Source organism: Channa argus, chromosome 8 (assembly GCF_033026475.1).
Source record: "Channa argus isolate prfri chromosome 8, Channa argus male v1.0, whole genome shotgun sequence".
Taxonomy (NCBI): Eukaryota; Metazoa; Chordata; class Actinopteri; order Anabantiformes; family Channidae; genus Channa; species Channa argus.
The window spans coordinates 18,381,938-18,395,637 of record NC_090204.1 but is presented as its reverse complement, the minus strand read 5'-3'; the positions used below and the strand labels follow the sequence as shown (position 1 = coordinate 18,395,637).

Sequence of the window (13,700 nt, the reverse complement as noted above, 5' to 3'; positions counted from 1 at the left end):
CGTTGCATGTAACTATACCGAGTGTCTCATGCATATACATTGTAATTAGTAAAGACTACTCTTTACAAAAGCATAGAGCTGTTGTGTTGATCTTGAGTAAATTATTTTTTCCTTACTCTTATTCATCATTTAATGTATACCTATCATTATGACTTATGTATAGCATATAATTAATTTCCACTAAATACAAAACCTGTATCATACTTATAATAAAAAAATCTGTAGGATTTCTCTCTGTCTTTTGAGTCATCGAGACACCAAATTGTTCCCTTCTCCACAAACAAACATTGTTAAGAGATGTCTTTAGGGCCACACCAATGCCATTTAGCATTGACTGTAACAATGATTATTGAGAGTGAAATCAACTCGGGAAGATTTATGGATGTAGTGAGAGAGGACATGAAGTGAATTGGTGAGAGAGGAGAGTATGCAGAAGATAGGGTTAGATGAAGGCACATGATTCGCTGTGGCGATCACTGAAAGGGAACAGCCGAAAGGAAAAGAAGAAGAAATCAATCAGAAATCGGGACTTTTGTTTGCACTCTTATTTTACTGATAGTTTGACAACTACACATGCTATTTTTAACAAGGGATTTTTCTTCTGTTCTGATACACAAGCTTAGAAGTAATCTGGGCCCGTAGTTCAATGCAAGACGTCAGTACAGACTCTCAATCACATTTGCACAATCAAATATTATCATGCAAAAAGAACAGGTCTAAAACATGTCATAAACGGCTGCTGCCACACTTAACACATGCTGTGTTCCTCTCTTTATTCACATCCTAAAAACAAATAAAACATCAGAAGAGCTCATCCTTCTGTGTATCACATTTTTTCCCTCTCTCAATCCTTACATCTCACTCTCTCTCACCAGCCATCCAGCTTTTCAATCCCTCCCTCATCACTGATGATCATCCCAACCAGTATCAATCTAAACGCCGCTAATCTCTTCCTGTAGCTGTGTCTCTGCGTCATTGTGCTAGTGCATCCTCTGTTGATTGAAACTGACATCTGTTTGCACTGGTCTGGCTTGTAGTCATACAGTAGAAATGCACATAGGGTTCTCAACCCAGACACATCCAAAGATTTGGCAAAGAGGGGATTTGTCACACAAACCCACCACACACACACCCACACGGACGAACACATTGCCACTTGTTCTAAAAGACCTAGCGCCGAACTATTTACAAAATGGAAGGAGGACGGAAGAAAAAGAAAATAAAACCTGAGACTCACTTGATTTTTTTGGCCTTTTAGGTTATTTGCTGCTATTTCCTTATTTCCACAGATAGTTGAATTCATGCACCATTATGCGAGGTCATATTAAAACACTTCAGCTAAAATTTCGGCCATAAACTGCTGGTTTCCAGACAGTTTTCAGATTGAAAGACAAAAGACTTTTTACTGGAGTCAATTAAGGATGAGACTACTTTTAAAAAAAGAGCTACTATTTCTAAACAGCCTTGAAATTATATACAGAAAACACATGTTATGGTTTTTTGAAACTGAGGCATAATTAATCTATTCCTCCACATGTAACCCAGAATAGGTTATGCTGTGTCTCTGGAGCCTGTTGAAAAGAAAATTGCTAATTCAAGTAGATGATGCAAGTTGAAATTAAGGGAAAAAAAAAAAAAAAAAGAAATCACAACGCTTCTAATCAGTGCATCAGTGCTCCTATAATGATCATCTGCGCTGATATTTATTTCACAAACCAGAAAAAAATACCACACAAATTTAATCCATTTAACTGCAATAAGAGTCCATGTTGATTTATTAATTAATTAGAGCCGAAGGAGATTCAGCCAAGCACTAACAGTCAGCTTGGGAGCTGAATACATTATGAAGAGAAGCACATTAATATTATATAGCTAAATAAATCCATCTTCCCTGAGGGCTTTCCTGCCACCATGTCTATTCACTCCTTATAACATGAAAGAGAATGCAGGAAAAGAGAAAAGTGTTCCACATAAGCAAGAGAAAAGGAAAAAGAGAAACAAGAAAGAGAAGAATGAGATGTGAAGGATTATAATGGCAGAAAAAAGCATGCTGACAGAGATGTCACTAGGGTCAAGGCCACAATTGTTAGAATTCTAATCTGTATGGAAAAAGAAAAAAACAAACAAAAACAAAACAAAAAACAAAAAAAATTACTTAAGGATGTTAATTAATGATGAAGGATTCATATAGGCATATTTATAGACTGAGTGACAAAACATTTATATGTGAGATAATACAAAAACACAAAACAAAACACACCAATCCTCAACAATGATCAGTAGTTTAGTCGTTTTTCCTTTTTTGAGCAAGTGGTGGGAGAAATGAGGATATACCTGGAGCTACCATTCAGAACAAAGATGGGAATCCAGACACACAAATTTCAACAAAACCAAACCAAACCAAATCTGGGGCACCAAGTCTACATGGGACCTTCTATAAATTTCTAAATCACTCTTTTCTCACCAGATTTAGAAAAAAGTAATTGATATTACAGGCTTCTGGTGAGGTTCCTCTTTCTCCTCCTTCTTCTCATTTCTATTTGGCTCTGACATGCAGTGCTGCTTCCGAAGTGCTGTATATATTCCACTTTCATTATACCCTACTTGAACTTTTTACCTCCCTTAATCTCCTGCTTTTATTTTCTCCAGGCTTTGTTTTTTTTCTACCTGCTCCTTCCTGGAAAATGGCTTTGTGGCTTCAGTCTCCTTTTGTATCTTGTAACTTGTACCAGCTTCTTCCTCTTTTGTTGTCCCTCTCCTGTAATTGGTTACTGTGGATAGCTCCCCTAGTTGCACTGCTATAGACTCTATAAAAAGCAGTACTACGAACACAGAGATCTTATATTTCAAAGTGTTGGGCTCAATGAAGAGCTAGCCCCTGACCTGAAAACATCTTAGTGTTGGGGGTTTTTTGTGCACAATTAAGAAATATATAGTTGTCACACAACATCATAACAATCATCAATAGGGAAGCACATTTAATTGGTTCTTGACTCTATTCTGACTGTTAATGGATCCACCAAAGACACTTCCTGCTCAAATGCCCCCATGGTGGCATCACAGTGATGACAGCTGCAAGACTACACCATAATTTTCTGATAAAGCTCGAACCACTGGTTAAATTAGTCCACACATCTTTCACAGCAAATCACCTACTGTTTTGACAGCAGGCTCCTCTAATCTCTGTGCCGGCCTTGTCAGGCTGAAAGTGGAATCACTAGTCAACTGGTTAACAGTATGTAATCTTTCCTGCTTGGTCATAACATGTCGGCATTAGTAAAATAGTGTAGCACTTACGGGGAGATTGTTTCAGATATTACTTTGAAAAAATAAATAAACAATTAAAAATATTTAAAAAAAAGCTAACTTGACATAATCATTGTATAACTATTCCACTTAATCCAAGTTTGATCTGATAAACACAAAATAAGAAAACTGAGCTGTCATTTAAAGAAACAGTTTGACTCTTACAGTGTAAGAGAACCTCCTCATTCCCCAGCTGACACTGGATTACACAAACATGTCTGTTTATCTGGGTCTGGATGTTGGGCATCATTACATAATCTTATGTTTGTGCATGTGTGTGTTTGTGCGAGTAGATGTTTCAACACAGAGAACAGAAGATGGAATTTGCAAGGGCTGCTGTGAGGATGTTGTGCTGCTGTATTTGTGAATGAATAAATTAAAGTGGTGTAAGGAAGACTGCAAAAATAAAACAAGCAAATTCTTTCTAACTTTTCCTTTGCCTCCCACTCTCCTGATTCTCTGTCCCTGCGCGTCTTTGTTGTGGGAAAGTTCATTTGGGCCTCTGTCAAGCTTACTGTCAAACACAGCCACTATGGACCCATTCTACTGTGACACATTCAACAATGAGCTTTCCTCTGTGTCTGCCACACTCTGTGAGGAAGACACACACTAATCTGCACTTTAGTTATTTAACAGATATATTTGGTGTTTATACCAACAGTGTGTATTGTGGAGTTACTATAGCATGTATGCTATATGTTTTTATTAGTAAATGCCAGTGACTCAGACCCATCACTTCCCCAGAAAACATGCTGACATCAGAGGCGGCCTTGGCTGTCAGATCCCCATGCTTTGTACATGTTTCAATTAACATGCAGTGTCTCACATCAATTTGTGTACACATGCAGCCATTTAATTGTTTTTTCCACCTAAGTTTATTTTTGACAGCATGAAATCTAATTACTGTACGAGGAAAACATTGTATCTGCATTAGTATTTTATTCACAGTTTGGGCCAACATGTCAACACACACAGTTACCTGTACATGTGAACTACAATCATATGTTTTTACACCAATACCATGCTACTCCTATTCTGATGCAGGAATTTTCTAAAGAACTAACACGACTGCTTTCATAATGCCGCCTGGCTAAATGACAACATGTCCTATATATCACTACAGTACAAAGCACTATAACAGTCTCACACCTGTTTTCACATACATTATTTGCAGTGAAAAATGGACGGATACATTAGCAAAGCTGTTTCAATGGAGAACCAGATAAAACTAATGCCAAAAAAAACATAAACACAAACTATGACCCAGGGGCGAAAGAATAGGTTTTGGAGAGTCGTGAGCCATTCACATTCACAGATAGTCTGCTGCTCTGTCTCATACCATCATAAGATTCTTCCTAGGCTAGTGAGGGCTGTTTCCTATGCGTATTACTATGAGTATGAGTTATGACATTTGGGCTTATGAGATTAAATTACTCATTTGGGTCTGCAATGGGGCTCAATGTAGCAATCCTTGCACAAAAGGCTTCATGAGGAAACATACACCATTAGCAGTGCTGCCACAACAATGGCTCAGGCCAGTGCACTGCTGGCCATCATCTTTTATGTTTTTGTGCCCATCCTAACACACTATACACAGATTCCCTTCAAAATCAATGACATTTTGTACTTTGGAATCTCTCCCCAGCTCATTATCAAAACAGACTGCAGAGTCCTTCTGAGAGAGTGAGCGGATTTAAAGTGATGGTACACTGATGGCGGACTGTTTGACATCACTGATGCTTCTCTAAGCGTTCTTTAAGTGAGGGGTTATTTTTGTCAATCTGTGTCTGTTCTGCAGTTGTATGTTTCTGTTTACTTATGAAATGTTGATGTTTGAGGGAGTTTGTATAGTTGATATTGCCCTAATGAAACTATTACCATAACCCCCATTGTTTGCTAACGCCAGCAATCCTCAATAAGACTTCAAGGAGAAAATGCATTAAGAGATACCATGCTTAATGTTGTTAATATGATGCAACTATCACAAAGATAGTCAGCTATTTTAAGAGTAAGATCTTTTAAAATTAACTATCCATTTATTAAGCCCAAATATAAGCTTGTAGTGTCAAAGCTGATAATAGCGATAAGTTAATGGTAAGTTGTAGTCTAAGACACGTTGGCATTTCACTGGAATCTTAATGGCAACCTCTTGATGCCTCAATTGCAAATCACTTTAAAAAGGTGATATTTTATGCAGAGATCGTTTTGACAAGCTCACTCAGAGGATATGATGCTGCAGGCTTTTGATTCATGAGCTGAAACAGACACATTTCAAAATTGTATTGTTTTTAAATTGAATCTTGATCAAACCAAATTATGCTCATATAATGTGTCTTCTCTACCTTTTACTCTCCAGCATTCCAGTCAAGGGCTTATCCATGTTTCAGCCAGCTCTAAATAGTGGGCCTCCCAGTGACAGTCTGATTCCTACTGTTAGGATTACCAAGACTAGAATGAGCAAGCTCTTAAGCCCTGCTAGTGGCTGCGAGAGTCTGCAGTTTTCATTACAACCAACCAAATTGGTGGATGGAGGAAACAACATTCTGACAACATACTGAAGCTGACAGCAACATGCTAATTTTGCTACTCTCAGAGCTTTATCAGGGCTGGAACTAAAATGTTAACAATTATCTGACACTGGTGGTACAGGAAATGCCATGGGGGGGGGGGGGGGGGGGGGGGGTCATTAAAAACAAAAGACTTGGGAACATAAATATGCGCAGAAAATGTATAACAAATTTAAAATACAAATATCAGCTATTTTGTGTGCAAAGTTTTTTGAAGTGTCCCCAGTGCAAAATATTTAGGCTCTAGGAGCATGGGAAAATGTCACAGTATCTAGCCTTTACAAAGGGAAGATTTATCGACTGGGAAACAAGAATATCAACATTCCTATTATGTGGAAATGTAATCTAATAACATTCAAAGTAATCTTGATAATCTCTCCTACCCTCAAACTCTAACAGGATCAGAATGCCCACACTGTACAGCACCTTGAGGAGAGATGAGTAAACCACTGGTGAAACAACCACTATTTAAATGCAAGCTCCCGTCAGTAAGAAAAGCATACATGGGATTTGTTACTAATAATGACATCTGCTGAGCATTGGTGTATATGTGCTGTGCACCCACTTTACTGCTAAACCCAGGGAATTCATAGCAAATGATCATGTACTGTAAAGTGCTATAATACACTAATTATAGGGTAGGGAGTAATATAAGGAAAATCTGATCATAGAAAGGTTTTTACAGAATGTGCGACTGTCTTCTGGTTTTAGGAAAGAGAATATGTCTCATGATAGTCATCACAGTATACTTACAATTTTATTTAGCACAATGTCTTCTGTGTCTGGAAAGGCTTGGCATCCTTTATAACAACACAAACTAATAAATGGATGCTTCTGCCTCTTTCAGCTAAAATGAAGTAATCACCCTTTGTCCTTTACCGTGTGTTACCCAGGGACAACCATGCCAGGGCTTTGAAAAGTAGTGCTAACCAGGATTAGAGTCCAATTTTAACACCTGACTGTAATCCTGCCCTCAAACAGTTTGTGCTAAGCTTGTGCTAGCCATGCTAATGGAGGTAAGCAGTTTGCAGACTCTGTTTTTTCCTCTTTGCAACTGTTACCTAACCACTTTGCTTGTGACAAATTCAGCCAATGACACACTTGTAGAAGTGGTGAAAGCACTTTTGTTACTTAAGTCAAAATTGAGAATACTTTTCTTAATTTATCCTGTATCATTAGCATGAAAATAAAATCATATGTTTTGTCATCTCCTATGTCCTGAAAGACAAAAAAGCTTCACTGATCAACAAATAGCAAGAGCTAGACTTTACCCTTAGGACATGAGCTGTATCATAAACCGGAAAATAAAGAAGTAAAGCACTGAATCAATCACTTTGGGTTAATCATTACCTACTGGCTCTTGTCTCACCCTTTGTGGCCAAATATTTATAATATATCACATTGTTTTACATTGACATAAGTAAAACACAGAAAAAAAAAAGAAAAGAAAAAACACAAACCACATTTAACCCAAAGCTGTCATGTCAAATCCACACCTAAATTCAAAGAAGCCTGCTACTTGTTAAACAACATGAGTATTTTACTGCTGTAACAGCACTGACAAACCACAGCACATGAACAGGCAGCACACTGGCAGACACACACAAACACAAACAGACAACCAGCTAATGGCATGCACTGACTTCATAGTAAATGCCACACGACTGAGCAATCTTGCCTTTTCCTGAATTTGTTTTTTTAAATAACAAACTGCAAAAATAGGGCGGTTGCTATTCTGAGAAATTATGGCCCTAATTTATCCCTGGTTCATATTTCTACATGTCCACTGCCTCACAATGTTGCCTGTGTTGTGTTGATAATTCCAGGAGGATTAAAAAATGTCACTATGTTCTTGTCAAATATAAGATCACTAGTAGTTAAATATAGGTATATAGGTAATAAATGATATAGGTATTGTAATAACATAAAAAAGCTAAATATAATGGATATCATAGGAAACAAATGGATGGAAGGATGGATGGATGGATGCCTTCGCGTGCCAGATGCAGATCTGTAGATATTCATCCCTCCATCACTGGCCTCCCTTTTTATGATGTCATCATTTAAAGGGACTTGAAACTAAAACAATCATCAATTTTCCTTCTTCCTCTCAACACGCAAGCCAGGCAGAGATGGATCATTTCCACCATGGGTGGGTACTAATCTACGTATGGACCCAACCATTCAAACATGCAATATACCCAAAAGTAAACTACATAAACACATACTCCACACAAGAATATTATGGCATTAAAATCATGAATGTATATGCATGTGTTTCAGAGTACATCATACAAAGAGAATTTATAGCACTGAGCCAGCTGGGCATGTAAGCCCTACTGCACAATAAATCCAAATAATCCTTTAGGATGGGAAGCTGGAAAACGGGTTCCGGGGGGTTACTCAGACGTATGCAGACACACACCCTCACAAAAGGTACACACGGTTCATATAGTCTCTCCATTGTGGCTCAGTATATAGATGTTTAGTGCCTGTGTCCTTTTCCTAAGAATAACATGCAAGTCAGTGAAATGTACTCAAAATAGCAAGGCAGCAAATGACATTCAACCCTCCCCCAAACACACACATACAAGTCTGCCTAGTGGATGAAGGACTGCAGGACAAGGACATAAAGGAGGATTAACCTGAATTACAACAGAAAAGGGGACAGCATAGGGGTAATAAAATATTCTCTTACCTTCCATCATGTTTGCTGATTTGCATTCCTCTATCTCCAAGGAGCCTAAAATGAAAGCAGGAGATGTGGTAAGGGGGGAAATAGAAGTAGCCCCCTGTTACCAGAGAGTACAGTAGAACTGGTGGACAGCAGAGCAGCCTTGTGTGTGTGGCTAACGCCCTGGCTAACTGTGAGCATCCAACACCCACAGACGTCGCCTGTCAACTAGCTCAGGAGGGAGAGACAGAGAGAGAGATAGAAAGAGAGAGGGGAGGGGTAGCAGCCTGACCGGGGTTGCTGCTGATCAGAGATGGGGCTTAAGCCATGGATGCTGCTACTGCTGCTAGTCCTGCTGCTACTGCAGCTCTAACCTACACATTCAGCCAAGGATGCTGAGAGGTGGGGGAAAGGCTAACTGGAGGAAAAAAATAAATAAAAAAAGGCAGTGAAGAGAGAGGGAGGGAGCAGAGGGAGTGGGGGGAGGGAGGGTTGGTTTTGTGTTTGTGTGTGTGTGTTTGGCAATCAGGATGGGAGTGTTGGGGAGGGGCGGAGGCAGATTGCTGAGGTCACAGGCCTCAGCCAATCCCTGCAGCTCTGTGTTGAGTCACATGGCTTGCAGCTTGAATCTGGTGACACTACAGCCCAAGGGACCTCTACATTAGTAGCCTTCCTTGCTTGACAAATAACTGTCCATAAACACACATTTACACACTCAAAAAAGAACTGGAAGAGACAACTGACATGTACATAAATACAAATAAAGTAAGCACAAACACATACTTGCCGATGCCCCCCCCCCCACACACAACCTACCTTATGTCAATGCAGTGTGCAGAGCCTGCCCAGCAGTGAATAAAATTATTTATTAGACCGTGGAGAGAATAACTTCCAGGTATCACCTAAATGACAAGCCATGCCGAGGACACACAAAGACTATTTCAACACCAACCCCTTCAAAAAATATTTGCCCTGCACCCTCTGCACAGTGGCTATTCCTGTAGCAGCTGCTTGTGTGTGTCTGCCTCCGTGTCCCGCCCTCCCTGAAATATCAGTGTGGTTTCACTCTGCCCTCTCCTTCTCTCCTTCTCTCCCTGCTTCCTCCCACCTTCACCACTCTCTGCCAGCGTGTTTCACTTTGCTGTCTTTTTTGGCCTCTGTGCTTTCCCACTGCACTGGGATGACAATTGATCAGCGTGACGTCATGGTAACGTGGGCCACAGCTGAAACCAACAAGCAGGAAGGGTCGATGACAGACCAGCCCCCAGAGAGAGGCGTGCGCCTCTGTTTGTGTATGCTGGTTAATTTGCTGTGAGAGGGTGGAGAGAGAGAAATGGAAAGAGTGGGGGGAGAGGAGGTGGGTTTTATGTGGACTAACCACAGTAGAGGAGACTGACAATTAGGCACAGCTACAAAAATCAAGTCAAAGACTGACTAGAAAAATAAAATACAAATATAGGTACAGATAAGCAATTGCTGCTATGATATTTTCAGTTAGTTGTAGGAGCAGTAAGGGTATTTTGTAGTCAGCTATGAGGTACAGTACATGGGAACAAAAACCCAATAATTTCTATATTTCAGTTTCTTCAAATAGATATAAAAAATAAAAACATCAAACTGCTAATGCTGCACAATTTGTCGCCACAATACTAAAGTCAGTTATTTGTATTCCTTGTGTCAAGGACTCTTACATGAGGGTTTTCTTTCCAGTCCTCACCCAGGAAAATGACATTTCTTCAAAGCCCGCAGGTTTTACTTCTATTGTAAATTTCACATTTCCCATAGACATTTTTTACCTTGTGTTAACGGAGAGTTGTTTACTGTGATTTCCTTCATAATATCGGCCATAGAATCTAAAAAAATTGGAACAACCGACACTAAACTTCAACACTAGCTCATGACTTTTAAAACCATCCCTCACTTCATTTTCCTTAGTCTTATTCTCCCATATTGTTAGAGTGTGTAAGCTCTGTGTTTACAGGGTATCCAGTAGTGTATGTTAACACATTTTTTCCTCCAACTATATGATCTAACCATATTCAGGCTCTAATTGGAGCCAACTGTGTGCTTCCTATATCCACAGAATCTTCCAAAGTCATGCTTCAGCCCATGTGATGATGACTCCCTCCCTTCTCTCTCTCCCCCCCTTCAATATTTCAGCTACTTCCATGTGGCAAATTTTGTCACTTGCCTCCTCCCTCTGTTCATCCCCGTCCTTCCTTTTTTATTATTTATAAAATTCTCTGCGAAACTATTTTGCCTTATTTTCTCTTCATAGCTACTTGTTTTCTCTACATTCCTATTATTCATCTCTTTCCTTCTTCCTCTCCCATTTTTTTGTCTCCCTCCTGCTCACTTCCCATGGCAGTGAATCAACCAGCATCTTTCCCTGCACTGCCACCTAGTGTTCACCGAGAATCATGAACAATATATAGCATTTGCTCATACTGTGTAGTGTAATATTATCAATATGCTTTACTGGGCACATCTATGTCAACTTTGAAAAAATTTTGATATTAACTACAGATACAGGTGTATGTTGAAGCTGAATAATGCTGCCATGCCAGCTAGTGGAGGAGTGTTGAACAGAGGAGGAACAGAGGTGGATTTTCTAAATAAAGCCTAGTGCCCTTTTACTTATGTTTTAGAGTTGCAGTGGTAGCTAAATAGATACACACACTTACATTATGTACTATTTAAGAACAATACAATCATTCATTACACTGGTATTTTGGTATATTTAGTCAATTAAACACAACAAATATATAAAAATGTTTTACCTTATTTATGAAATACACCAACTGCTGGGGTTAGAAGAAATATATAATGTTTTGTGGTAGATGGAAAAAGATGGATGTAAATAAAGAATGTAATGCAGAACAGAGCATTGAGTTAAGTACAAGAGATAGAAAATAGGGGCAGACACACACCCATTAAAAGTTGGGCAATTGTAAGAGTCCAGAGGTGCTGTGCTTGAAAAACCTCTTGAGTTTATGTGATAACCTATGTTATGAACAGCTAAAGAGGATTTTCAAAAAAACCCAGAAACATAGACAGAAGCTTGTCCACACCAAGGAGAAAAAACACCCAGCAATCCAATGCAGCAAAGAAAATGCAGCTTTGTACACTGGAGAAACAAAAAACTAACACTCAAGACAAGACTCAGCAGTACAGCTGCATTTGAAAAAGAAGTGTCACCACTTGAAGACAGCGTTGCCCATGTCTAGACAGAAGATGGCCAGTGAGTTGACAAAGGAGTAGAGAAAGCCATTTACGTCAAACTTGAAAAAACCTCGACAGAGAAGGTGACTCAAATCAAAACTTACCACCCACATATAATGCAGATCTTTCTTAATCCCAGCTTCAACGTTGTTCAAACATTGACTCAGGTGAGCCTTTTAATGGTTTTAAGGAGTTTAGGGAAACATAGGGAAAGTTCCACAGCTGGACTAGAACGTGCGATACTGGGGTTACGTGGCACTCGCTGTAACCATTTGGCTACCATGATGCTTCTGCAATACTAACGTCTATGTCAGTTGGTTGTTCACATGACTCATTTCTGAACTTTTACACTGGCCAAATATAAACTTCCACCAAAGTAAGTCTATATGAAAAACAAAGTCAAATATAAACTTCAACCACAGTAATTCAGTTTGAACTACAGAAACACAGGGCTATTTGACCTATAATAAAAGACAGAATCTTTTTTTTGTCATTGGGTTAGTTAGAATATAAATTTACGTGAACTTTATTGTTATTCTAATTGATAAATGGATGTAGTAACCTCAACAATAATTCATGCTATATTACACTGTGAGCCAGTGAATCTAATCTCACCAGCAAACATGCATTTCTTACTACAGTAAATGTCTATACACTCAGGAGGCACAACTCATATCATTTCACAGATACTAAACCATCTAAAACGATCTAAATGCAAGAAACTGACCTATTTTTTAATTTCCACTGATAATTCCTGGTCTCACTGCGGTGAGACCATGATATACAGCAGTGTGGTAAAAGAAAAGTGGTTTACCTGCTGTCCCTGCAATGATGCGAAACCAACCAGTACACAACTCCTCAGCCATTTACAGCTGTCCCCATGGACCCGTTTTCACGCCAGTCAGAAACAAGGATGAGAATGCAGCAGAATGAACAGACGGCAAATATGATCCACTGGAAAAGAGGGAGACAAGGATGAATAGTAGCAAAAGGACTCTGCCTGACTGGGCTGCTGATAGGATGCTGATGCAGATGGCAGCATAGGAATTAATGACAGTGAGTACACCGAAAAAAGGCACACACATGCCGACACACGTGCATAAACACAATCTGTAAAGAATAGTAATGTGACACAGGAGTCTCTGTGACACAGAGTCCAGAACAGGCAGGCAGTGAAGGTCAACATGTCCTGTACTGCAGTAAGGCAGACAGACACATACACACACATTGTGATTTTCCCTAATCATGTACAAAGATTCAGTCAGTACATATTCATGTTTCAGATTTTCAAGTTTGGTGTCCATTTTACATCTACACCAAATTTATTTATGTTATTTCAAAAAACCTAAACTTTTCAGCAGCATAAAGAGGTCTCTAGGCAATGAAGAGGAAAATTTTTAATGGATTTAAAAATTCAGAAACTCTGGAGGGAAAAACTGCAGTCTTGCTCTACTCAGAGACCAACATAATTATAATTATACTCTCTTAACTTTTGTAAGTAAGTGTTTACCCAGTTAAACGCCCAATTAAAGGCTAATCAGTGTAATTCAGTCTCACCTCTGAAGTTTGTTATCCTCAATGTAAGAATCACCAGAATCATTCAGTTGCAATTTGCTGAAAGATGTGTGTGTAAAATGCAATTGACATTTGGGGTTTAGTTCATTTTGTAATAAAAAAAAAAAAAAAAAATGCCAAATATATGTTAAGTAGTACTCATTACACTAATAATTAGACAGCAAATGTAACATCTTGGATTAACAATTGCAGGTCAATTGGATCAAAACGTAGATGATTTATTTGCCAACAAGAAACCAAAAATGGTATTTGTGGTAGGCACCATCTCCTGTTCAGTTAAACAAAGTACTCTTTCCTCTGCGATATAGTGTCTCTAATCTTCCTCTAGAGGTGCTATTAATTTCCTTTGTCAAGAA

At 39.0% G+C, this 13,700-nt stretch overlaps 1 protein-coding gene across 12 annotated transcripts in view; it reads right to left on the bottom strand.

Moving 5' to 3' along the window:
• The window catches only part of sgip1a (SH3GL interacting endocytic adaptor 1a), a 54,331-nt gene extending 41,626 nt beyond the window's left edge, over positions 1 to 12,705 (bottom strand). For 2 of the 12 annotated variants that reach the window (XM_067514494.1, XM_067514499.1), the window contains exons 1-2: positions 12,584 to 12,688; positions 8,572 to 8,616 (exon numbers count right to left, since the gene is read on the bottom strand). In XM_067514494.1, the coding sequence (XP_067370595.1) occupies positions 8,572 to 8,616; positions 12,584 to 12,635 (97 nt within the window). In that variant the 5' untranslated portion in view covers positions 12,636 to 12,688. Of the gene's footprint in view, positions 1 to 8,571; positions 8,617 to 9,363; positions 9,561 to 12,583 lie in introns of those variants that run through there. The other 10 variants (XM_067514496.1, XM_067514497.1, XM_067514500.1 and 7 more) reach the window with 8 other exon arrangements.
• Between the last annotated feature and the right edge of the window lie 995 nt (positions 12,706 to 13,700).